This window comes from Hyaena hyaena, unplaced genomic scaffold, assembly GCF_003009895.1.
Source record: "Hyaena hyaena isolate Hyena2069 unplaced genomic scaffold, ASM300989v1 scaffold_20, whole genome shotgun sequence".
Classification (NCBI taxonomy): Eukaryota; Metazoa; Chordata; class Mammalia; order Carnivora; family Hyaenidae; genus Hyaena; species Hyaena hyaena.
In genome coordinates this window covers 4,652,980-4,679,321 of record NW_024080652.1, presented here as the reverse complement: position 1 = coordinate 4,679,321, position 26,342 = coordinate 4,652,980, and the positions used below count along the sequence as shown (strand labels likewise).

The 26,342-nt window shown below is 44.0% G+C and overlaps 1 protein-coding gene and 1 long non-coding RNA gene across 2 annotated transcripts; one reads left to right on the top strand and one right to left on the bottom strand.

The window, feature by feature from the left end:
• Window positions 1–530: 530 nt before the first annotated feature.
• Window positions 531–18,317, bottom strand: KDELR2 (KDEL endoplasmic reticulum protein retention receptor 2). Its single transcript, XM_039226088.1, has 5 exons — window positions 18,112–18,317; window positions 7,805–7,905; window positions 4,067–4,225; window positions 2,763–3,015; window positions 531–1,602 (listed from the first exon to the last, which is right to left on the bottom strand). Exons 1-5 carry the CDS (start codon window positions 18,200–18,202, stop codon window positions 1,568–1,570), a joined length of 639 nt encoding a protein of 212 aa, XP_039082019.1. The 5' UTR covers window positions 18,203–18,317; the 3' UTR covers window positions 531–1,567.
• A 123-nt stretch (window positions 18,318–18,440) lies between these two features.
• LOC120228043 lies at window positions 18,441–22,175 on the top strand. The gene is made up of 3 exons (XR_005527395.1): window positions 18,441–18,603; window positions 18,775–18,896; window positions 21,926–22,175. It is a non-coding gene; the product is annotated as an uncharacterized LOC120228043 (long non-coding RNA).
• Window positions 22,176–26,342: the final 4,167 nt, after the last annotated feature.

Here is a 26,342-nt window from a genome sequence, read left to right as displayed (position 1 = left end):
GAAAACAAACTAACCCAAGACTAGAATGCTAGAGACATACGGATATCCCAAAGCAAAACCATGATGCACGGGGTGCGGGGAGCAAGGTGGGAGAGAAAGACGAGGTTAAACTATGCTGTTACACTGCCAATTCAGAAAGATGTTAAGAGACACACTAGATAAAAATAAAACCCATCTAGCTCCCTTCTTCCACAAATTATTTTAATGCAGCAAGCAAAAATACTACATCCTTGTAGTAAGCACTGTTAGTATTCAACTCTTCAACATTTTGTGGTGCATCACATAAAAACAAAAGTCCTATGCTTTGCATAAAAACAAAAAAATGTAGCAAATCAATAAAATGGCAAAATCAGGAGAAAAAACTCCAATTTTTCCTCAAAACACAGGAAGTTTTAAATTAATTAGCGGATAATAAATGTTTACGGCCCTATATAGAGCTTTTGTTGCCAATTAAAATGAAAAAAGTCATCCTGATATAGGATATTCCAAAAGCCTAATTCACCAAAAAAAAAAAAAAAGACAATTTAGTCTATGTTTAATAAAATGTTTATTTAGGATGGTAACAAGAGAAATCATGCAAGAGCTCAGTAAAAACAAAAACAAAAAAAAATCTATGAGTATAAGGAACGGCAATTGGTGCTGCCAATTAAGAAAAAAAAAAACGTAAATCAATTTACTACCCAAAAGTGATACGAGAAACCGTGTGAATCTGAGCATGGACATGGTTGTACTCATCTTTTTCAAGTGAAAATAAAGGTGATACGTGAGTGCTTGTGTTCCGTTCCTCAGAGGACATAACGGCCCTCACGTCCCACACCTAGATGGCAAGCGGCCCAGACCCCCGTCCACCGAGTTCTTCGACATCCTTGGGACAGTCTCACACTGACTCTTCTCAGCAGAAGAGGAGGGCAGGCACCACTGGGGACTCTTAAATCTGACTCCTACATTCAGAATCGTACAATTTTGGTAATGAAAACCAGAAAACTTGCAAGCCATCCTTACCGGCCTTACATGTAGTGTTGATATCTGAGGAAGGATTTCCACTTTCGGTGCGAAGAAATTTGAATAGATATATCAAATGGAACATAGTGTCTCAGATTTCAAACAAATATAACTCATCTTTTGGCAAAAAATAAATATAGTGGAATGCAAGTTTGATAGATGGAAGAATATATAATCTACCAACTGTCAAGGAGTACAATTTCATTGCAGACACAAAGAATCAACAATTTCAAAGAATTAAAAAAAAAAGTTGCACTTATTCCTCACAAAATCTTCACTTTTGGAACTACCCCAATTGAAGCTACACACTGAATTTATTAATACAGCATTAAGTTTCTTTGTGTAAAAAAATCTTTGTACATAGTAATAAAAAAAGATAAGGCAAGATGCATTAAACAGAAACCTCTGGTTCTTTTCCTCTGGGTTCCTACAGAGCCACTGATGACTATCTGAACAAAAGAGTTAAGTTTCTGATTTTCCGTTATCAAGCATCTTGTGCCTTTGCTGTGGTAAGAACTCTGTCCGAGCACCCTGAAGGACAGATGCTGGTGACGGTCTTTGGCACTTATGCTGGCAGACTGAGCTTCTTTCCCTTGAGTACTAGGATTTTAAAGAGAGGAAGAAAAAACAAAAGGTTACTGGTATTGACAAGTTTACAGTTTCTTTTCCCATTCCCAGAAGGCTGTCACACTCAGACACTACAAAATAAGGTACAATGAGACAAGCTTTTGGCATCAACAGTCATTTGATTTTGGTGTCAATAAACAGAACTCTCCGAACCATGAATTCGGCCTGCGCACTTACACTCGAATTTTCCTCATGTTCCTCAGTGCCACAGCAACTGAATTTAAGAAACACCAATTCGACTGAAAATGTCACTAAATTCACAGCAGCATTTCCTATCATGACTTTCTCTCGATTCAATATATATTAAAATACAACTGTTGAAACATAAGAGGTCTATGAAATTTTGGAGCTTAAAAAAGACATATATGCCCTTGTACCTAGCCATTAAGAATTATACTATATAGCTGTATAGCAAGGGTTCTTAGCCTGAGTCTGCAGTTGGGTTTCAGGGGGTCCTGAATTCCCTAAAACTATATGCTTACATTTGTGTGCACATGCATAAATGTCTTTTTTTCTATCAGATTACTGTGACATTTGCATGTCCTATATTTATATAAATGGGACAATATACATGTACAAGGATACCAAATTAAGCACTGGATTTTAATAGCAACTAATGAGTAACAACCTGAATACCCACGAACAGGGAGCCGAGTAATTATGGTAATACACATAATGAAATACTCTATGGCTCCTGAAAATGACGTAGATTTCTATCTCCTGACTTGAAAAAATGTGAGTTGGGAAGAAAACCCAGATTATAGAATAACATGTATAGTTTAAAACTCCAGTATCTGTGTATATGCATAGACATATCTGAAATCACATTTCCTGAAACATTAACACCAACTATCTCTGAGTGCTAGGGTTCAGGTGATTGTTTTCATAATGATGAAAGCTAATTAATTTTTTTACAATAAAAACATGCTGTCATAAAAAAGAAACAATAAAGCTGGGAAAAGAAAAAAGGCTGAAAACCTTGATCCAGAATTTTACTTGATGGTCGTTAAAATGTTTTTCTGAAACGAGCTGTGTTTTTGGAGTTAGTGCCACATTAGGAGCGTCCTGGGCCAGATCGCTCCTGAAAACACACAGCGGTAGGAACAAGGCAGGGAGCACGTCGCCTGAGGTACCTTTTGTGATGTACAAGTAGAAGAAGTCACAGTACAGAATGGTCTGGACAACGCCGGCCACCACAGCAATGAGGTCAAAGAAGCCCTCAAAGTAGAAGCGCCAGATCCAGTTGACGAGATACAGAGCACGGTAGAGGCCCAGGAAGAACAGGTAGTGGGTGGTGATGGTCTCCGCCTCCCCCGTCTTGCTGATCATGAAGAGCTGGGGAAGGATAGCCACGGATTCCAGGTAGATGGAGAAGGTCCACAAAATCTGTAAGAGAAACCACGAGGCTCGGTCAGTACCCCCCGTGAGCTCACGGGAAACACTCTTGCTTTATCGTGGAGCAGCACAGACAGCATTCTTGGCATCTGAGCGTAAACAGAGCAGCTTCGCGGTTTGGTAAATCTCAGAAACTTGCTCCTTTTAAGAGGCACAACACTCCCAATGACAAGTTGGGTAACTAGACGCCTCGGCCTGTGTGAATTTTCATGACCTTGCCTCTCCAACATCTCCCCTTCCCTGTACAATTTTCTGTGAATCTACAGACATGTTTCTCCCAGAAAAGCCTGTCCCGCTGCGAATCTAGGCTCCAGAGTGAATGCAGCTCTCTGCCAGGGTGCACGAAGCTGCCAGCCGGGGCTACCCCTCTCCCACGGGTGCTCTGCCTCGCCAGCTGGTCTCCTTCCCAAGGGACCTCAATATTCTCAGCATCTTTATTATTCTTTAGGCTTTTTTGGTGTGGTTAAATCAAAGGGGCAAGTAATGGGAATGGGGCAAACTCTGCCCAATGTGGCACTTTATTCATGCCAACGACTGAAGGCCTTGTGGGGAGTCCTGAGAGTGTTCTGAATCCGTGAGGGGCAGCCTCCTCAGGGCATGGAGGGAAGGGTGCGGCACCCAGGGGCAGGCACGGCTCCGTGCAGTGCAGGGTGCCACGCTGACCACTCCTAAACACCGGGAGTGCGGCAAGGCTGCGCAGGGGAGTTGCACGTGGCATCCATGCACAACCGTCTGTGAGGAGGATACAAAAGCCGGGTCAGAGTAGAGAGAAGATCATGTTCTTCCAGCTCGTGGGCAGGCAAGGCACTGCGTTTGCTACCACGGACACCTAGCTTATGTTCTAGGGGAGAATCTGCCAATAATCTGTTAGCAGACACCCAAATAACTGGGGGCTTTATCCCTGCCCGTGACTTATTTACACCAAATAGTGTATGCTGAGCCAAAAGCTTGCCAAACTGGAAACACAAGCAAAATGGAACCGTCCCACATTATCTGCAAACACAGGAAGTGGACATGCCCACTAACTAACCCCTTGACTCACCTCAAGAGGGGAGAAATCGTGATTGACTAGAAAGGAGAGACCTCCCACAGGGACCACCAGAAACTCCACTCGGAAGGTATCATGGTTCCCATCGTAGGTCGCCTTAAATTTCATGTAGATCAGGTACACCGTGGCATAGGAACAGGCAATGTAGATGAGCTAAGAACAGGAAAGCACCAGGTCATCGATAATGTCACAACGGTCCCATCTCCTGTGGCTTTCTTCTACGTCGTTTACATGCTCAGAAAGGCAAGATTTGTTTCCTTAGCTTTTTTGGTTTGAAGCTTAAAGACAATAAACGTCATTTTGGGGAGGTGTATACTTCTATGAGTCATCTAACCACCACCACGATCAAGACACAGAATAGTCCCATTTCATGACCCCCCAAAAACTCCCTCATGCAGCCCCTTTGTAGTCAAGCCCTCCGACCAGGCGCAACCTCTGGCGATAAATGATCTTTTTTTTTTTTTTTTGATAACTGATCTATTCTTGGTCCTTAGTTTTTGCCTTTTCCAGAATGCCACATGACTGGAATCAGACGGTATGCCCCCCAAGACTGGCTTCTTTAACGAAGCTAATGCATTCTCGATCCAACTATGCTGCTGTGTACTGTAGTAACCAAGGCTCCCTTCAGCTGTTGAGGAGCAGCTCACCGCGAGCATGTTACCACACAGTGTCCATCCGCACACAATAGGTGGATGGGGCTATAGGACAGGTGGGTGCTGTCCAGCCTGGAGGACAGTAGATACAGCTGCTCAGGACATGTATGTACAGACATCTGTATGAATCTAAGTTTTCACTTCTCTTGGGTAAATACCTAGCAATGGGATTGCTGGATCATTCCTTAAAAGTGTACATTTAACTTTATAAGAAACTGCCAAAGTGTGTATTTTTAATCTCACCACAAACTATTAGATAGCAGCTTAAGAAAAAAAAAAAGATCACAAAGTTCACTCAGTGCAGTTCAAACCCAGTGCACCTCCCTCCACTAGTGCTCGTGTAAAGATAAGATACCACATAACTCACGTTTAACTTTACGGTGCCCATTTTTGCTGACCTTGTGTTACTTTAACACAGAATATTCAGACCATTTCTATGAAATTTTGTCCGGTAACATAACAAAAGCAAAACCAAAACCAAAAGTAAGCCATAGCCTGTAAAACAGCGCTGCCTGCGTAAGGGAGCTCCCACAGAGGTACAGCTGTTTAAAGGCTTACAATCCAGTTAGGTTCTTTCATACTCAAAAGGCCAAACACCATGTATTCATCCAACCCAAAGGGAAAGTATGATATTCTGAAATTACAGCAATTTTCAGAATGCAAAGTTTTAGGCCCAAGAAGCAAAGGGCAGGTTTAGATTACGAACAGGAACGACTGGGGTATCATCTGCACTGCCTGGGACTCCTCCCCGGGGAAAACCACCTTGCAAAACCTAATTAGGAAAACATCTGGGCAAAGGACTTAATAGGAAAAGGAAAGCAATCATCAAACCCAGTCATATGCTTAACAACAAAACACAGACATTAACTGTCCCCAGCACTTCATCATAAAATTATACTTGCAAATAAATAGTTAACAAGGTATTAAATTGTTGGTCATACCCATATACTGAACTATGAAAAAAAATCAAGGAAGATTAATATCTTATTTATATTGTGAGTTCTCTCCACATACAAATATATGTGTATGTGAATAACATATCATCTACATGTATCAACAAAGTATACATACACTTATACACAGAGTGGGGCACCTGGGTGACTCAGTCAGTTAAGTGTCCAACTGCGGCTTAGGTCATGATCTCATGGTTTGTGGGTTCAAGCCCTGTGTCGGGCTCTGTGCTGACAGCTAGCTCAGAGCCTGGAGCCTGTTTCAGATTCTGTGTCTCCCTCTCTCTCTGACCCTCCCCTGCTGGTGCTGTCTCTCTCTCCCTCAGAAATAAATAAGACATTAAAAAAAAATTTTTTTTAATAAAAAATAAAAAAAATAAACACAGTCCCCTCCAGCAGAACATCCAACCAAGTCACGCCAAGGTTGCTCCTCAGCACCCAGCCTTCAGCCAGCCAAGATCATGTCCACAAAGGCTTTAGTGGCCACTGGGGATAGCAGCTGCCGTCTCCTCTCACCAGTGCTTGACATTTAAAGCGAAAGCAACAAGGGGCGCCAGGGCAACTCAGTCAGTTAAGCATCGGACTCTTGATTTCACCTCAAGTCATAAACTCACGGTCGTGGTATCAAGCCCTGCATCAGGCTCCATGCTGACAGCTTGGAGCCTACTTAGGATTCTCTCTCTCTCCCTCTCTCCCTCTGTCTCCTTCTCTCTGCCCCTCTCCTGCTCTCTGTCTCTCAAAATAAATAAATAACAGTTAAAGTCAAAGCCATGAGAACATAAAACTTGGTCCTCTCTTCTCTGGTTTTCAGGACATGCTTGGAAACTAGGATCAAACAAGAAGGAGCCCTCTGAAAGCTAGGTATTCCAAGGGGAATGGAGGAAAATTATTGCTCACACACTCCTAATACCTGCAGCTTTAACTTGCCTGGACAACAGACAGGGACCTAGCCATTTTAAGCAAGCAAACGATTTCCTGATTATGAGGCTCTCGTTACCTAGTAATGAAGAATGGAATGATTATAGGTAACTCAAAGTTGCTTTTTAGTAAAGACCACAGGTCCAAATACTGCTTTGTCTCCTCTGACCTGTGTTTAGGAAAAATGCTTTTTAAGTGCCACACCAACAGGCATCAGCCTAAACGCTACTCCCTCGGGTGTGCCAACGATCAAGCACCGACAACAGGGCCCCACACCCAGGTGCTCAGTAAGCTACGCAGAACGGAAGAGGGAAGAAATGAGACTCCTCTGGCACAAGGTGGCAGCCCCATACTTCCGCTTCACAGCAGCTATCCCAAACTTCGGCCATTCATTCAGCCTTGGGATGATCGCTCTACGCTCCCCGACCAGACAGGAAGCCTCCTGCTTGGCTCCTGCCCTGTCCTCAGCCCTAGGGGAGTGGGCACGCCGTGGGTGTTCAGGAAGTGTAAGTTCCACGGCTGCGTGGAACCAAGGCCTCTGGAAGTGAGGCACATGCAGCCCCGGAGGTTCACATTCTGCACTTTCATAACTACACATTTGTTTTCATGCGGGAAACTATAACGACACTAACGCCATGGAATACTAATGCTTATAAGAACACAGTGATGGCGCAGAGGTTATTTAGGCATGGCAAAAGCGATAAAGGCGGCACAAAGAAGGTTACAGAACATGGATTTAACAGGGAAAAAAGTAGAAACTAGTGCATAATCCCTCTCACGACAGCAAAACAGGTATCGCAGCAAGGAGCGCCGGTGGCCTTTGTTCCTACTTTTGAACCAACCTGCTGGGTTTCTCAGGGAGCCTGTAATTTCCCACTGCTTGAAAACATAATAGTCACCCCTCTTTCTCACAGGGTTATCAAGAGCTTTAGAAGTTTATCAGACTCAAGGAATTTAAGATTGAAAAGTCTCTAAGTGCAAAGCACTTCAATTAAATAGATACTGCTTTGAAACAAAATATGCTTGATGATAACGCTATTCTATTCCCACTTGTACTACGTACAAGGTGGTCTGAAAGTGCTGACGCCGAGAACGGCAAGTTTAGACCTCGCTCTCGAAGATGTTTAAGTGCACAACTGGCCCAAACTTCACAGCTTCCATCGGCCTGTGAACCATGGGTAAAATGCATCCCGTCAGCTGGCATACTGTACCTTCATAGATGTATTATATAATGAAATAAACGAAGTAAAAAGATCCAGGTAACGAGTTGTGAAGACCAGTGCAAAGAGAAGCTGGCTTTTTCCAGAAATACCTAAGGAAACAAAAGGAGAGTATTAGCAGAGCGTGTTAGAGGAGCCGGGTGCTTCCCGAGGAGAGCACTGCAGGGAGCGCACACATGGGAAGTGGGCTCCAGGGGCAGGGCTGAAGTCCGGGAGGACTCCCTAAATGAGAGCTGCTGTACTTTTCCTTTCACTTAACATTCTTTTTTTTTTTCCTTTTCCAATTAACATTCTTGAATGTGCTCCTTCAGGGAGGTTCTAACCACTTTGTAGTCTTATGCCAGGTAAACTATGGGAAAGGGCCTTAATTATGCCAGCGCCAATATACCAGGTGCTGTACCGTTCAAATGAACATTATATTTCTCAAAGATTTTATTTTTTTTTTAATGTTTTATTTATTTTTGAGAGACGGCATTGAGCAGGGGAGGGTCAGAGAAGGAGACACAGAATCTGAAGGCAGGCTTCAGGTTCTGAGCTGTCAGCACAGAGCCCGACATGGGGCTTGAACCCACGAACAGTGAGATCATGACCTGAGCCGAAGCCAGACCCTCAACCAACTGAGCCATCCAGGCGCCCCTCTCAAAGACTTTAGATAGGAATAATTTCACTGATTCTGCTGTTAGTGTTATAACTGGTTTGCTACCTGTAGCATCTTTCTTTCCACTTTAAAACAATGTATCTCATGGTGACAAATTCTTCAGAGGACGACAGTGTTGGCATCTAATGGGATTAAGGGGATGAGGAACCCAGTTAGGTGCACTGCTTCAGTTAACAGTCTGAGCAGTAACACCCCCACCCCCACCCCCGCCAGGGCACCTCCCAAGGTGACTTATTTTGCAAGGGCAGCATTTCTTGGTCATGTTAAGGTTCTTAAAAATTCCACCTCTTAGATTCATCATACCATAAAAACGTTGCTGTGGATGCTGGATGCAATGACAAAAGGCTAACACTACAGCCAGTGCTCAAAAGCAGCACTTTAAAAAAACACTCTGCGGGGCTCCAGAGGGGCTCAGTCGGTTTTAGCTCAGACTCCAGCTCAGGTCATGATCTCGTGGTTTGTGAATCTGAGTCCTGCATCGGACTCTATACTGACAGCTCAGAGCCTGGAGCCCGCTTAGGATTCTGTGTCTCCCTCTCTCTCTGCCCCTCCCCCACTCACATTCTGTCTCTCAAAAATAAACAAACACATTAAAAACAAAAAAAAGCTTTGAATCTGCTTCCACCTCCAACCACCAGGCCATCTCTGGAGCGCTGTTGCCACAGGTGGAGACTCAGCTGGGGGAAGTACTGAAGGTCATGCGCACTTAGCTCTTCTGACGTCTGTATGTGGCCAGGTATTTACGTGACAAAGGATGTGAAGTATGGGTTTCAGATGAAGACTGAGCAAATTCATTAAGGAAACTGAATCTTCCTACATATCAGAACCCACCCACCCTCCTTTACATTGCAAACTTCACCCCATTAGACATTTAAGTAAGCATGTATTTAGCAGAAATGTCACTGCACCTAATTATTGGCAACACTCCTACGGATGTGAAAATCACTTTGTTTTTATTTATTTTTTAATATTTATTTATTTATTTTTGAGACAAAGAGAGAGGGAGACAGAAAATCCAAAGCAGGCTCCATGCTGTCAGTGCAGGGCCCAACACGGGGCTTGAACTCACAAACCATGAGATCATGGCCTGAGAAGAAATCCATCGCTTACTGACTGAGCCACCCAGGTGCTCTCAAATCACATTATTTTTAAATGATATTTATTTCACCACTTGCTGAAACTCAAAGCCTGGATACAAGAATGTTACTTTCTACCTATGAATATTTGCAGTTCTAGTCTATTCACAAAAACACCCAAATAGAAATTGAAGGAAAAGTTGACTCTCTTCCTTCTAGATCCATCAACAGTAACCAACTTCAAGGGTAAGAGGTGGAGATACAAACATTCTGCTCCTTTTAGTCTTTCCCAGTAATGGGCAGCTTCTTTTTCTTATCAAAGATCAATGTTCCAAAGGAGAACAATGAAGCTGTCATTCACAAAGAGAGAAGAGATGGAGGGGAAAGGAAAGGGAACATGCACTTCACACTTGAGATCTGTTGAAGCTTTGAGAAATTCCCAGTTCACTTCCTATGTGGTTCTCTCCAACATTTTAAATAAAAAAATTATAGGGCACATATAGTAGTTTGTTATAAAGGGTTTATTCTAATGGAATTTTAGAAGCCAGATACATTTGACATTTGTCCCCATTTTCAGCATTCCTATAGCAAAAATCCAGGACTCTCATGTCACTTTTACCACTCCCCTTTGAGACCCAATTCACACATGACTTCCTCTGGCAGGTTGTGTTTGAAGACACTTCCCTTGGTGCTGTTTATTCTCTCAGCAAGTACATAATGGGAACCCCGTCCCAGCAGCTGCTGCCCTAGCTCCTATTAACAGTCTTATAAAATACACTGTGATTATCTGGTTGCCTCTCTTCCCTCTTCCCCCACAGACACGGAGATCTCCAAAGGCTGGGGTCATGTCTTTTCCATTCTGTATTCTCTGTGCTCAGCACTGGGCTTGACACACAGCAGGGCTAAGAAAATATCTGCTGAATGAGTGAACAAATAGTCAAAAAAAAAAAACCCACCTCGTTTTATTTTCATGTCATGGGGTAAATTCTCATTTTGGAATAACACTTGGAAAGAGTTTCCAAGTCATACTGCATCTCTATGACCGTAAATAGGCAATGTTCTTTGGGCTTTGTCCTAATTTACTGCCAACCAAAGGGTAGGAGAGCCCCCCGCACAGCAGAGCAGAGAGACAGGCAGCGTGTGGCCTGCAGCTCGTCTGGCAGCGCAAGATCCAAGTGGGAACTGTCGAGCTGGAAACCCCAGTGGGCTTGTGCACTTCCACCCCATTCGTCCTGGGCTGGGATCCTCATCACTCGTTAGTAAGCTGCTGCCCTTCCCTTTAAAACAAGAAAACTGCAGGGCACCTGGGTGGCTCAGTTGGTTAAGCATCCAGCTTCAGCTCAGGTCATGATCTCGTGGTTCATGGGTTCGAGCCCCGTATCAGGCTCTGTGCTGACAGCTAGCTCACAGCCTGGAGCCTGTTTCAAATTCTGTATCTCCCTCTCTCTCTGACCCTCCCCGCTCACGCTGTCTCTCTTTCTCTCTCTCCCTCTCAGAAATAAATAAAACATTTCAAAAAATTAAAAAAATAAAAAATAAATAAAACAGGAAAACTGCCCTATCTTCACAAGGTGGCAGGGATCTCAGCTGAAGACAGAGGGGACAGGAATCTCCTGGGGGGCGAGGGGTTCCCTCAGTCACTTTCTCCCTGTTTTGAGACCAAAACATGAAAAGGCTAGCAGGTAACAAGCTCTCAACACACACTCTAAATGTTTCTGAATCAGCTACCCCAATACCAAATGCACCAAATTTCCATATTAAGGAGTATAACTAGTTAAGTGGAAATCAGTCATTAAAGCTAACACTGTTCCTGTCTGTTCCCATTGGGTCAAGTTAAATTCCATAAAGTCCTACAACTACATACTACAGCATACATTACTGTAAATTGTGTGCAGGTTAAAATTTGACTCTCTTATACTCCCCCTGGTTTATAGAGCAGAACCCTCAGCCAAACAGAAAAGCTTCCCATGAATTATTTTTGTCCTGGTAACAGCTAAGCTGCAACCAAGCCCCACAGATCAGACCACCAGGAGGGCAGCATTCAACAAGGACCCCAGGCACCACTCTCTGGACCCACTGTCTCTAAGGAAGTTGATACTCTCCTAAAGGCCATTAACCTCCCCTGGAACAGCGGGCTAATTGTCAGGAACTGACTCATAACACAACTCTGTGACTTAGGGAAAAAGAGGCTTTGGAGCCAAAGGGATTGAGTTCAAGCTCCGCCCCTGAACACACAGGATAAGCCTGGGTCCATTTTGTACATTGCCCCCCCAAACCTCACTTTCTGTATCTGTCAAATGGGGACAAATCGTAACAACTCAATAGGACTATTAGAGAAAAAGTGTTTTATACCTGCCACTCTGCGAAAGCTTGATAAATGACAGCTCTTACTACGTACTGTTTTGTCATTTTTCTTGTTTTCAAAGACATCCATGCTATTTCATTAAAAATTCCAACTGGGTTAAAATATTATGGAATAAAAAGCAAAAGGACCTTTTAACATCCCTCCCACCTCCATTTTAAATGCAACTTTCCAGGCTTTTTAAAAGCCCCTTTCCATATATGTGCTTGTCTATGTCCCTGCATATGTTTTCCCCTTAAAATGGGGCCATACAATCTTTTGCTTTGCAATGTTTTTTTAAGGTTTTATTTATTTTTTTAAATACTTTTATGTAATCTCTACATACAACATGGGGCTTGAATTTACAATCCTGAGATCAAGAGTCACATGCTCCTCCAACTAAGCAAGCCAGGTGTCCCTACAATTTGCTTTTTTTTTTTAGAATAGTTGCTTTTTTTTTTTTTTTTAATGTTTTATTTTTTTCTAGGAGAGAGAGAGAGACAGTGTGAGCAGGGGAGGGTCAGAGAGAGAGGGAGTCACAGACTGAAACAGGCTCCAGGCTCTGAGCTGGCAGTCAGCACAGAGCCCGATGCGGGGCTCGAACCCACGAACCGCGAGATCATGACCTAAGCGAAAGTCGGACGCTTAACCGACTAAGCCACCCAGGCGCCCCTACAATTTGCTTTTTTAACTTAACACCTCAGATTTATTTTCCCTGTTTTTTTCCCTACAATTTCCTTTTTTTTTTTTTTAATTAAGCTCTTATAGTCTCCTGTTAATACTTCTGGCTCATTCTTGTTAATGGCTGTATAATATTTCATAGTGTGAAAGTACCAACATTTGAGCAACCACTCCATTAATGGACATTTGGGTTATGATTTTTGTTCTTATGAATACTGTACAGACATCTTTTTTATCTACAGTGTTTTGTACTTACTTAGGTACAAGGAACATCTTCACACCTATAGATAGTTGGTGCACTTATATGTTTCTATAGTTCACATTCCTAAGAATTGCTGGAATAAAATATACAAACATCAACTTTAAGTTTTGATTTCTCCTAGAAAGGCTATGCCAATTTTCAAACTCCTGAACACCAGATGAGAATGCCCTTACATATCTTTGCATCTATTAAACATTATAAACATCTTACTTTTCCCACCCAGCAGGCAAATGATGGTATGCCTGGCTGTTCTACTGTCCAAGTTTCTATTAGTGAGGCTGGGCATTCTTTCGTGCTTAATGGGCCTTCTGCTATTCTTCTGTGAACTGCCAACTTCTCCTATTTTTCTATCTTTTTTTTAATTTGTAGGAATGTTTTATTATTTATATTAACTTTTTGTCACTTACATATATTGCAGATTACTTCTCTCAGTTTACTGTCATTTAGCTTTGATGATATTCTGAATCAGTAAATTAATTTGGGGAGATGAATCATCTTGCTTCCTTACCAGCCTGCCTGGTGCTATCCAGGACCACAGTATGAACATACACTCAGGTCATCCTCTATGTCCCTCAGGAAAGTTTCAGAATTTTTATTCACATACGTCTTACATATTCCTTGCCAGAAAGTCAAGGGATCCTTCTAGACCTTCACACCTATAGGATTTACTGTCTAAGTGGTTTATTTTTATTTTTTTTAATGTTTATTTATTTAGAGAGACAGAGAGAGAGAGTGAGACAGCAGGGGAGGGGCAGAGAGAGGGGAAGACAGAAAATCCCAAGCAGGCTCTGTGCTGTCAGTGCAGAGCCAGAGACAGGGCTTGATCTCATGAACTGTGAGATCATGACCTGAGCCAAGATCAAGAGTCAGCTGCTTAAATGACTGAGCCACCCAGGTACTGTTACTGTTTACATAGTTTAATATTTAATATCCTGTACTTTTATCTTTTTATATAGGTCTTATTATTTCAACTACATTGCAACTGTCTTGACAGCAGAGACTTTGAAAGCTGCTACTCTGAATTGTGTCCCCAGTGCCTTGCACACAGTGGGTGGTCATCAGATGTTTGAGAGCAATGATTAGTCAACAGACTGGCACTCAAAAGAACAGAGGTGGGGCGCCTGGGTGGCTTAGTCGGTTAAGCGTCTGACTTTCACTTAGGTCATGATCTCGTGGTTTGTGGGTTCGAGCCCCGCGTCGGGCTCTGTGCTGACTGCCAGCTCAGAGCCTGGAGCCTATTTCAGAGTCTGTATCTCCCTCTCTCTCTGACCCTCCCCTGCTCACGCTGTCTCTCTCTCTCCTAGAAATAAATAAAAATATTAAAAAAAAAAAAAAAAAGAACAGAGGTGACAGCTACTACAAAGAGGGAGCTAGGAATGTAATACAAAAGCTTCCTGAAGTACTCAATGACCACAATAAAAGATGAAGATTCTGTACTTCAAAATTATAAGCTATCCAATGATGAGAAACGCTGGGACATTGTATGCTCCTGTAATGTTTGGGATGATAAAAAGTCTACAACACAACCTACATAACAAAAGCTAACAACAATCAAAGCAGTAGATGGGGGGGGAGGGGGAAGCGGAGGAGAGACTAGGAAAGGGTGGCTGGGAGTCATGGATCTGAGAACTCCCCCAGTAATTTAAGCACAATAGATACAGCACTATTAATAACGATCAGCCAGCCTACAGGAAGATGTTGCTAGGAAGTTCTTCATCTACAATCCAAGGCTTGTTCTCCCAAGGCTATCCAGGTCCGCGTTTAGGACAAGGATGGACAAGGCTAGTGATAGGTCCAGCATGTTGTGGATCAGGTTATAATGACAGTTCAAGAATATGAGAAAGTCACATTTCCTTCGAGCACCCCTCTGTAATGACAACGGCAGACAACTGCCATTTTAACACAGCTACACAGAGATCAGCTCTCCTGCCCCTCCTGGAATACAGGCCCTTTAAGGTGCTCATTCTCACATTAGATGGTCAGGAAAACAGAATCTCCAGCTTCCTCGCTAACCTGTCTCAGCCCTTACTCTAAGGGGGATAAGTCCCATGGTTCTGGCTGCAGGCATGTTCACAATATGTGCCAAAATCCCAAAAATGAGCCCCAATACCAGTATTTTCAAAGCGAGAAACACAATCTGAATGTACATGTCTCTTACTGCAGTTATTTGAGAAACTCATATCAAATTCTTACTCTTTCAAAAGCCTCTAAACAACTTTCATAATTTAGAATGGAAAAACAAACAAAGGAGCTAGTCAAATTTAGCACTTACCTCTAAATAAATGATCTTGGTGATTTTGATTTTTAAAAGGCCAGGAAATCTCATGTATAAGAACTAAAATGATCCTGAGGCCGAAAAAGAGAAGCTTAATAATGCCCTAAAACTAGGGCATTAAACTGTAGGAATACTTGACAAACACACATGAACTTAACTACTTATCTTCTTCATTATTTTGGCGGAAATATTTTCTCTATTTTCATAAATGCTCCTAAATCTCCCAAATGAAAAGAGTGAATATTAAAAAAACAAACAAAACAGCAAATCATCTTCACTTTCTCTGTATTACTCAAGCTTTCCTTAAGAATTCTATATCTGGGGGCCTGGGTGGCTCAGTTGATTAAGCATCTGACTCTTGATTTCAGCTCAGGTCATAAGCTCACGTTCTGTGAGTTCGAGGCCCACGGCTGGCTCTGTGTTGACACTGTGGAGCCTGCTTGGGATTCTCTCTTTTTCTCTGCCCCTCCCCTGCTTATGCTCGCTCTCTCTCTCGCTCTCTCTCTCAAAAAATAAACATTAAAAAAAAATCTATACCTGGAGGTGCACTAACTTCTCCTCAATACCTTAGTTTAGATATATATTTAAGAGACAACACATCTCAGCACTTAAGAACTTGACATAAACAGGCTTCTGTGCTCGCTTCAGCAGCACATATACTAAAATAAGACATAAGGGGCGCCTGGGTGGCTTAGTCGGTTAAGTGTCCGACTTTCGCTTAGGTCATGATCTCGCGGTTCGTGGGTTCGAGCCCCGCGTCGGGCTCTGTGCTGACTGCCAGCTCAGAGCCTGGAGCCTGTTTCAGTCTGTGACACCCTCTCTCTCTGACCCTCCCCTGCTCACACTGTCTCTCTCTCTCTCCTAGAAATAAATAAAATATTAAAAAATAAATAAATAAATAAGACATAAAACAGACTTCTGAGAAATATGTGAGAGATGAAGAGACTCATACAAAACTTTTGGAGCAAAAATCAAGATTAAAAGTAACATTATCAGAGTGAGGGGTGGGTGAAATGGGTACAGGTACAAACTTCCAATAAGTCCTGGGGATGAAGGTATAGCACAATGACTGTAGTTAATAACACTGTATTGTATATTTGAAAGTTGATAGGAGAGTAGATCTTAAAAGTTCTGATCACAAGGAAAAAAACAGTTAACTATGTGGGGTGATGGATGTTAATTAACTAAGCTTATTGCGATGACCACCTCACAATAGATAGATATCAAATCGCTATGGTGCACACCTAGAATGAATACAATGTTCTATGTCAATCATATTTCAACAAAGCAGGAGAAAAAAATTTCCTGAGTGCAACAAAAAAATGGCCAAACCTACCAGTCTGGCATCAAACGTTTAAACTAAATTTACTTAGGGCAAAACAGAGGGACATTGACTCAGAATCCTTAACTGTGAAACTGCTTGTGCTTCAGTCCTGCCTCTACCACTCATTTCCTCATCTCCCTTAAGACTCAGTTCCCTCCTCCACAGACTGAGGACAATAGCACTTGAGGACAATAGCACTTCGCTCTTAAGATGAATGACTAGGTGGGATAAGCTATAGAAAGCAGGTAGCGCCCTACCTTCTGCACAGCAAGTGCTTAAATGCCAGCTATCACAACTGCTGCAACTACTTTGCTTTAACTAGAAATCATACAACTGAACCTCTCAGAATAGGTACGAGAGTAGAGATGGCCTCTGAGCCACGCAGCACTGGTTTCAGCACATGGACTTTGTAATATCCATTTTAATTGCTCAAAGGTCTCTTGTGCTTTTGCTTACTTCCTCCATCTCAGGTATGTTCTGGGGAGATAGGTGACGCCTGAAGACAGCAAAGATGCGGGGTGTCACTCTAGATGTAGAAACCTTCAGAAAGCAATCAGGTAAAGGGGATCTCGGCCACCCAGGTCCTTTAGGGCTCCCATCTTTTACTGCCTCTGCAAAAATTCAGCTCTTGAGCTCAAAATATATTTCACCACTGAGGCCATGGCATCAAAAAGAAGTTGCAAGGCACTGCGTTTTAAGACAGCACTTAAAAATTCACGGCTCTTCAGCTTGTAGGGTTGATGCGATGTAAAACTTCACAGCTATGATCTGGGAAAGATCTATCTCCCCGCCTCCCAGCAATGCATGCATGAAATGTGTACTCCAGAGGAGGGAGTCGCCAACTCACTGGTGACGTGGAGTGAGGACTTCAGGAGACCACATGAGCCACATGAGACCTCGGCGGTCCCCGGCGCCGCAGGTTTAAGAGAACCCATTATTAGATGGAGGCACTCGGGAGTTTCACAAACTAGTTCGTTTCTCAAAGCAGCACTGACGGTCCCCAAGAAATTCACTTAAGAGACCTCCTCACACCCCGTGTGTGATCCTGGACCCCAGAGCTGGGGTGAAGCCCACCACACTCTAGGGACAGGTCTGACCCGACACCCTAACCTAAAGGCCAGTCGTCGAAGGCGCAGGATGGGGAGCGGGGTGACCTCCCCGCGCCCGCTCCACCTCCCGGGCTGGCCTGGCTGCCACGTCAGGCCGAGCGGGCCGCGGTCCTGCCCATCCTCCTCCCTCCCGTCCCATTGATTCGCGGGCTCCCCGCACCTCCAGACCCCCCGCACCCCCCCGGCGCGGAGCAGCACCCATTAAAGCCGTAGGCGGAGGAGGGGGGTGCGAGCCAGCCGGACTCCCCTGGCCCCCGCCCCATCCAAACTTTTCCGACAGAATGGGGCCCAGCGCAGTCCGGCTGGCGCCTCCTCCGCCCCGACAGCTCAAGTTCGGGAGCCGACCCAGCGCCGAGCGGGGCCCAGCGCCGCGACACCCCGCCCGGCCCGAGCGTCCACCCCGAGGGACCGCAGGGTTCCCCCCCGCCCCGGGTCCGGGCGCCCGCCGGGCCGGTCGAGGGGGTGTGTCGGGCGCCGCAGGCCCGCGAGCCGCGGGGCGGTCGAGGTCGACGGGTCCTCAGGGCGACCCGGCCTGGCGCCCGAGCCTCTCCGGGACGTCGCCCGCCGCTCACCGGCGCAGGAGCGCGTCTTCCAGATCTTCAGCAGCAGGATGACAATAGCCGCCAGGTGGGACAGGTCCCCGGTCAGCCGGAAGATGTTCATGGCGGCGGCGGTCGGCGCGGCGGCCCCGGGGCTCGGCGGCTCAGGCGGCAGCAGCGGCCCCTGAGAGGAAGCGGCGAAGATGGCGAGAGCGGGCGCGACGTGGCCAGGGACGTGGCCAAACTGCCGGCGCGCGCGGGGCAGTCTGGGAGGGCGGGCCGCCGCCAGGCCCCGCCCACGGCCCGCCCCTTAAAGGGGACGCGCCCAAGCCCAGGCCCGGCTTCGAGCGCCTGCTCAGGGGCTCCCTCCCCAGGGCCCGGACCCCTAACCAACTTCCCCCTGCCGGTTTCCGGCTCCCCCTCGGGTGCCAACGATTTCCTTTCTTTTTTGAAATACTCCCTTGCGAGGAATTTTCCCCCTCCCATTGATTTTAAGAGCTCTGCGGGATTACTGGATGAAAAAGTGTAAGAGGAAAATAAATATTAATCCGCGATGGGTTCGCTCAAGATAAGGTCGATATTGGGGGTGCCGCGGAGGGTGCGCCTTATGCAGGAGGTGGTTGAAGCTTTTACCGTCCTGGGGAGTCTCTTTGAAAAGGAGTGCAAAATTAAGTGGAAAAGTGAGCATTTCTGTAGGGTGAGAAAACGAACCACAGGAAATTACAAACAGAACAAAGCTGACGATTTGCGGAACCCAGTGCAAACTGAAAATGCGGGGTCCCCGGTTCAAAAGCAGGAAAGGAAAATGCTGTTTAAAGGTACCAAAATACAAAGCTTTTCCCCTTCTTTTGCAGTCTCTCTTGGGGGTGTTTCCTGTTTGCTATTTAATGTTCTGAATAAGAAAAAAGTCTTAAATCGTGATCATGAATGTTACAGATTGTCTTCATATCGGGCTATGTCCGTCTTGAATGGAAATACCAGAAGACTTAACTGCAATGTTCAGTCGCTGAAAGGACACAATTTCTATATCCAGCCGGAGAGATGGGTACAGGCCAGACCCAGGAAGGTTGGAAGGATGAAGAGGGGTCCCCTAGGCACAGAGCAGGCCAGCGAGAGCATCTTTGGGCGTGGGGCTACTGGAGGATCCAGTGCCATGTCTCATGTGAGGCAGGGACTGCCCTGGACTCCAGTGGCGAGGGCACATGGGCCTGATGGCTGGCTGCTGGTTCCCTCTTCAGCCAGCTGACATTACTGGGGCAGGGAGGGCAAGCCAGGTAGCCTCCCTTTCCATGCTCAACCCACAGGCAGAGGGCAACCCTCCAGGGTATTGCAACCTCAGTGCCCCGGGACAGTGCCTGGATCAGGGGAAGGTGACAGGCTTGCCCCTGATGGGCTGGCCACTAAATGGTGGGATGGCCACCTGCCATGCCCTGCTCAGAGAGGCTACAGGGCACACGAGTTCAACCAGACCCTCTCTGACCCAGCCGGCCCCATCCTGTACCTGCACCCCTACCTAAGTGGAGGGTGGCAGGGGTCACCAGAGCAGAGAGGAAGAGGCTGGGTGCCAGGGCACAGGGGAGCAGGCAGCTTAGGGCCCATCCCGAGGAGATAAAAAGGCAGCAAGAGTAGACCCATGCAGTCTCTGCTGTATATCCCATTGTGTCGTGGGGCCTCACCAGCAAAACACCGATTCACAGATAAAATTAGGAAGACTTTGAAGACGGTGACTGCAGAGCCTCAGGCCTTGATTGAAGGGCCCTTCTGTCCCATGAAACTGCACTGGCTGCTCACCCATGAGCTCAGCACAGAATCCTGAAAATAATACAATATTTTTATTAATTAACAACCTTGCACAGTTCTGTAATACCCTGTCAGCTTTTTTCACTCTATACTTTTTGGCCACCTCTTCCTATGACAATGATTTTGTGAGTGTCCGTGTGCTGGGAATAAAACTTTAATAGTGCAGGGGTCCCTGGGTGGCTCAGTCCGTTAAACACCCAACTCTTGACTTCAGCTCAGGTCATGATCTCCTGGTTTATGGATCGAGCCCCATGGCGGGCTCCATGTGGAGCCTGCTTGGGATTCTTTCTCTCCCTCTCTCTCTGCCCCTCGCCTGCTCTTGCTAGCTCTCTCTCTCTCTCTCTCTCTCTCAAAATAAATAAACATTTGAAAAAAATTTAAAAAACTTTAGGGGCACCTGGGTGGCTCAGTCAGTTGTCTGACTTCAGCTCAAGTCATGATCTCGCGGTTCATGGGTTCAAACTCTCCATCAAGTTCTGTGCTGACAGCTCTGAGCCTGGAGCCTGTTTCAGATTCTGTGTCTCCCTCTCTCTCTGCCCTTCCTCTGCTCATGCTCTGTCTCTCTCTGTCTCAAAAATAAATAAACATTTAAAAAATTTTAAAAAAAACCTTAATAGTGCAGAACATTATAATTTTTCTATTCTTGTGTAAGATATAATTGACATATATTAGTTTCAGGTGTATAACATAGTGATTCAATATTTGTATATATTATGAAATGATCACCACAATAAATCTAGTTAACATCCATAACCACACAGAGTTACAATTTTTTTCTTGTGATGAGAACTTTCTTTTTAGTGTTTATTTATTTATTGTTTTTGAGAGAGAGAGAGAGAGAGAGAAAGTGGGGAAGGGGAAGAGAGAGGGGGAGACAGAGAATCCCAAGCAGCCTCCACATTATCCGTGCAGAGCCCCACTTGGGGCTCAAACTAATGAACCATGAGATCATGACCTGAGCTGAAATTAGGAGTTGAACCACCCAGGTTCCCTTATGATGAGAAATTTTAAGATCTACTCTTAGCAACTTCAAAAAATACAATACAACATTGTTAACTATAGTCATCATGCTTTAAATATCATTCCCTTAACTTATTTGTTTTATTATCGGCAGTTTGTACCTGTGACCACCTTCACCCATTTCTCCCACACCAACCCTATAATAATTTTGGAATATTCTCTACAGAGAGAACAGAAAAATAATCTTTTCTCCAGCATGATTGATTGAAAAATAGTTCAATCAATCAGAAATCGTTCAAATGCTAGTTTGGGAATGTTTCTTTCATCTGGCCAAATTGTCATCGGTTACACCGTGGAAATTTGTAGGGCTGTTGTCACATTTGGGAAAACCTCAAGTTACTTCATATAAAAGCTGCAAGATTTCAGGGCAATTCTAGTTTTCTTGCGCAGAAACTTACGTGATACTTTTTGAATTGGTGACACCAATTCACCAGCTTGTTGGCATGTCTTGTTATATTTCATGATTTTGAAATATGTCCATAAATTACTTGATACTTCCCTTAAGAAGGGTCTTAAGGGCTGGGTGGCTCAGTCAGTTCAGTATCTGACTTCAGCTCAGGTCTTGACATTATTATCTCGCTCTCTCGCTTGCTCTCTCTCTCGCTCTCTCTCTCTGTCCTTCCCCAGATGCCCTTTCTCTCAAACAAATATTTTTTTAAAAAAGAAGGGGGCTTAATCCCTCTCCCCTTGAATGCGGACTGGATTTAGTGACTTGTTTCCACCAATAAATAGAATATGGCAGAAGTAGGGCACCTGGGTGGCTCAGTTGGTTGAGCATCTGGTTTCGGCTCAGGTCATGATCTCACGGTTTGTGGGTTCGAGCCCTGAGTCAGGCTCTGTGCTGACAGCTCGGAGCCTGGAGCCTGCTTCAGATTCTGTGTTTCCCTCTCTCTCTCTCTGCCCCTCCCTCCCTCTCAAAAATAAGTAAAACATTAAACATTTTAAAAAATACATGGCAGAAATGATGTCATGTCCCTCCCAAGACTAGGTCCCAAAAGGTATTCTTTTATCCTTCATGTTCCCTCAGGTCACTCACTCTGTGAGAAGCCAGCTGTCGGCCATGAGGACATCAAAGTTGCTGTATGGAGAGGGTCACATGGTAAGAAACTGAGTCTTCCTAGGAACAGCCAGTAAGGACATGGGGCCTTCTGCCAATAGCCTTACGAGCGAACTACCACGGAAGCAGCATCCCAGCCCCTGTCCAGCCTTCATATGAATGCAACTTCAGCTGATCTTAACTGCAACTTCTAGGGAGATATAATTCAAAATAAAATCTGGCAACCAGTAAACCCTCTGCTCAAAATGTAGGGGAGAATGAAGCAGTTCTCTTATTGCAAGGTCATGACCTGAGCTGAAGTTGGAGGCTTAATCGACTGAGCCACCCAGGCACCTCTGAACACTTTAAAGAGTTATCACAAGTTTCCAAGGAGAAGAGTTCTCAATAAAATATTTCAAAATCAAACAGCAAGTCCCCCACCCCCAAACACACACACACACACACACACACACACACACACACATACACACACACAAGGAGAAAGCCACTGTGAGATAGAAATAGCAGAAACGAGAAGCTGCAATACCAGACTTGCAGAAATTTCAGTTATTAGAATTAGCAGACACAGAATAAAAATTAAATGTGTTTAACACATTTACATAGATAAAAGGAGAAAAAATATAAACAGGAAGCAAGAGACTATCAAAAATGATCAGGCATCGTTGAAAAAGAACCAAATAGGGGCGCCTGGGTGGCTCAGTCAGCTAAGCGTCCGACTTCAGCTCAGGTCATGATCTCGTGGTCCCTGGGTTTGAGCCCCACATCAGGCTCTGTGCTGACAGCTCAGAGCCTGGAGCCTGTTTCAGATTCTGTGTCTCCCTCTCTCTCTGCCCCTCCCCAGTTTGTGCTCTGTCTCTGTCTCAAAAATAAATAAACATTTAAAAAAAAAAAAAAAGAACCAAATAGAACCTTCTGGGAGGAGGGGTGCCTAGGTGGCTCAGTTGGTTGCTCTTGATTTCAGCCCAGGTCATCATCTCACAGGGTTCATGAAAATCAACTGGTGACAGCAAGGAGCCTACTTAAGATTCTCTTTTCCTCTCTCTCTGCCCCCCCCCCAAATAAATAAATACATCTTTAAAATAAAATAACTTTTTACAAAAGACTTTATTTAAAAGCAATCTACACCCAACATGGAGCTCAAAACTCCCAACCTTGAGATCGAGAGTCACACACTCCACTGACAAAGCCAGCCGGGCACCCGCCAAATGGAACTTTCATTAATAAAAGACATAATAATTGATATTAGAAACTCACTAGGTGAATCAAACAGATTAAACACAGCTAAATAGAGCATTAATAGACTAGAAATTAGATATGAAGAAATTGAACAGAATTTATGGGGCAAATAGAAAACATGAAAGAGAGGGTTTGAAAGAGACAGAGAATAGAGTAAAAAAGAAACAAAGTATCCAATTGACATTTCAGAAGGAAGAAAAAATACTGGCACAAAAACTGACACTCAGATCAACAGAACAAAATAGAGAATCCAGAAATGGACCCACAAATGTATGGCCAACTCTTTTGACAAAGCAGGAAAGAATATCCAATGGAATAAAGACAATCTCTTCAGCAAGTGGTGCTGGGAAAACTGGACAGCCACATGCAGAAAAATGAATCTGGACCACTTTTCTTATACCATATGCCAAAATAAACTAAAAATGGATGAAAGACCTAAATATAAGACAGGAAGCCATCAAAATCCTTGAGGAGAAAGCAGGCAAAAACCTCTTTGACTTTGGCCGCAGCAACTTCTTACTCAATATGTCTCCAGAGGCAAGGGAAACAAAAGCAAAAATGAACTATTGGGAATTCATTAAAATAAAAAGCTTCTGCACAGCGAAGGAAACAGTCAGCAAGACTAAAAGGCAACCGACGGAATGGGAAAAGATATTTGCAAATGATATATCAGATAAAGGGTTAGTATCCAAAATCTATAAAGAACTTATCAAACTCAACACCCAAAAAACAAATAATCCAGGGAAGAAATGGGCAAAAGACATGAATAGACACTTCTCCAAAGAGGACACCCAGATGGCCAACCAACACATGAAAAAATGCTCAACATCACTCATCACCAGGGAAACACAAGTCAAAAGCACGCGAGATACCACCTCACATCCATCAGAATGGATAACATTAACAACTCAGGCAACAACAGATGTTGACGAGGATGTGGAGAAAGAAAATCTCTTGCACTGCTGGTGGGAACACAGACTGGTGCAGCCACTCTGGAAACATTATGGAGTTTCCTTAAAAAATTAAAAATAGAACTAACCTACAACCCAGCAATTGCACTACTAAGTATTTATCCAAGGGATACAGGTGTGCTGTTCCAAAGGGGCACATGCACCCCAAAGTTTATAGCAGCACTATCAACAATAGCCGAAGTATGGAAAGAGCCCGAATGCCCATCGATGGATGAATGGATAAAGAAGATATGAGATATATACAATGGAGTATTACTCAGCAATCAGAATGAAATCTTGCCATTTGCAACTATGTGGATGGAACCAGAGGGTATTATGCTAAGCGAAATTAGTCAGTCAGAGAAAGACAAATATCATAGGACATCACTCATATGAGGACTTTAGGATACAAAACAGATGAACATAAGGGAAGAGAAGCAAAAACAATATAAAAATGGGAGGGGGACAAAACATAAAGGTCTCTTAAATATGGAGGACAAACAGAGGGTCACTGGAGGGCTTATGGGAGGGAGGGTGGGCTAAATGCTTAAGGGACATTAAGGAATCTACTCCTGACATCATTGTTACACTGTATGCTAACTAACTTGGATGTAAATTTAAAAAAATAAAAGTAACACAAATTTAAAAAAAAAGTTAAAAAAAAGAAGAAAGATAAAAATGGAAAGAAATGAGAGAGAACCAATATTCAGAAAGATAATTACTGAGAATTTTCCAAAACAGAGGAAATATCCCAATTCTTGGATTCAGGAATGCCAATGAATCCCATGTGAAATAAATGAAGTAAAATCTTTTTAAAAGAATTTCTAAATGTGTATTTATTTTTGAGAGAGAGAGAATGTGAGAGGAGGGTCAGAGTAGAGAGAGGGAGGCATAGAATCTGAACTAGGCTCCAGGCTCTGAGCTGTCAGCACAGAGCCCAACACAGGGCTCAAACTTATGAACTGCAAGGTCATGCTCTGAGCTGAAGTTGGACACTCAACCAACTGAGCCACCCAGGTGCCCCTAAAGAAAGTAAAATCTCGGCATACCTGGCTGGTTAAGTACGTGGAGGATGTGACTCTTGATCTCCAGGTTGTGAGTTCAAGCCCCACATTGGATGTGGAGATTTCTTAAAAATAAAATCCTTACAAAAGAAAAGAAAAGAAAATCTCTTTATAGACACAAAAGAATGCCAAGAGGAAAGAGAAAACTTTGGAATTAATCACATAGAAAATACATATAACCCTCACCCCTTGCAAATTCATGTCCACAAGGAAACTCAGAATGTGACCTTATTTGAAAATAGGATCTTTGCAAATGTAATTAGTTAAGATGAGATCATATTGGATTAGGATGGGTCCTAATCCAATCACTGGGGTTCTTATAGGAGAAAACTGAGGTGCACGCGCGCACACACACACATGCACACACACACACCATGTGAAGACACAGACACACATGGAAAACACCGTATGATGGTGGGATATGAAGCCGCACATCTATAAGCCGAAAGGGCACCAAGGATAGTTGGTAACCAGCAGAAGGTAGGAGAGACACATGAAATGGATTGTTCCTCAGAGCCTCCAAAAGAAACCCACCTTGCCCACCTCATTGATCTTAGGTTCAGAAACTGTGAGAAAATACATTTCTATTATTTTAAGTCACTCAGTTTGTGGCAATTTGTTTACAGCAACCCTTGGAAATGAATACATCTACCTTTTACAACAAAATAATCATGAGACTGAGAGCTAATTTCTCAAGGCCAAAAATGGAAGTCAGTAAACAATAGAAGGGTATCCTCAAATTGATGAGAAAATATAACTGTCAGCCTAGAACCATATACCCAGTACAACCATCTTTCAAGAATATGGGTGATTAAACAACATTTTCAGATACAAAAACTGAAAGAATTTACTACAGATAGGCTCTCATTACAAAAGGTCCTAGGGGCACCTGGGTGGCTCAGTTGTTTGGGCATGAGACTTCAACTTAGGTCATGAACTAGTCGTTCATGGGTCAAGTGCCGCATAAGGGCTCTCTGCTGTCAGCACAGAGCCCACTTTGGATCCTCTGTCTCTCTCTTTCTCTGCCTTTCCCTTACCTCCCAAAAATAAATAAACAGTTTTTAAAAAGCTCTAAAGTAGGGGCACCTGGCTGGCTCAGAGGGGCATACAACTCTTGATCTTGGGGTCATGAGTTCA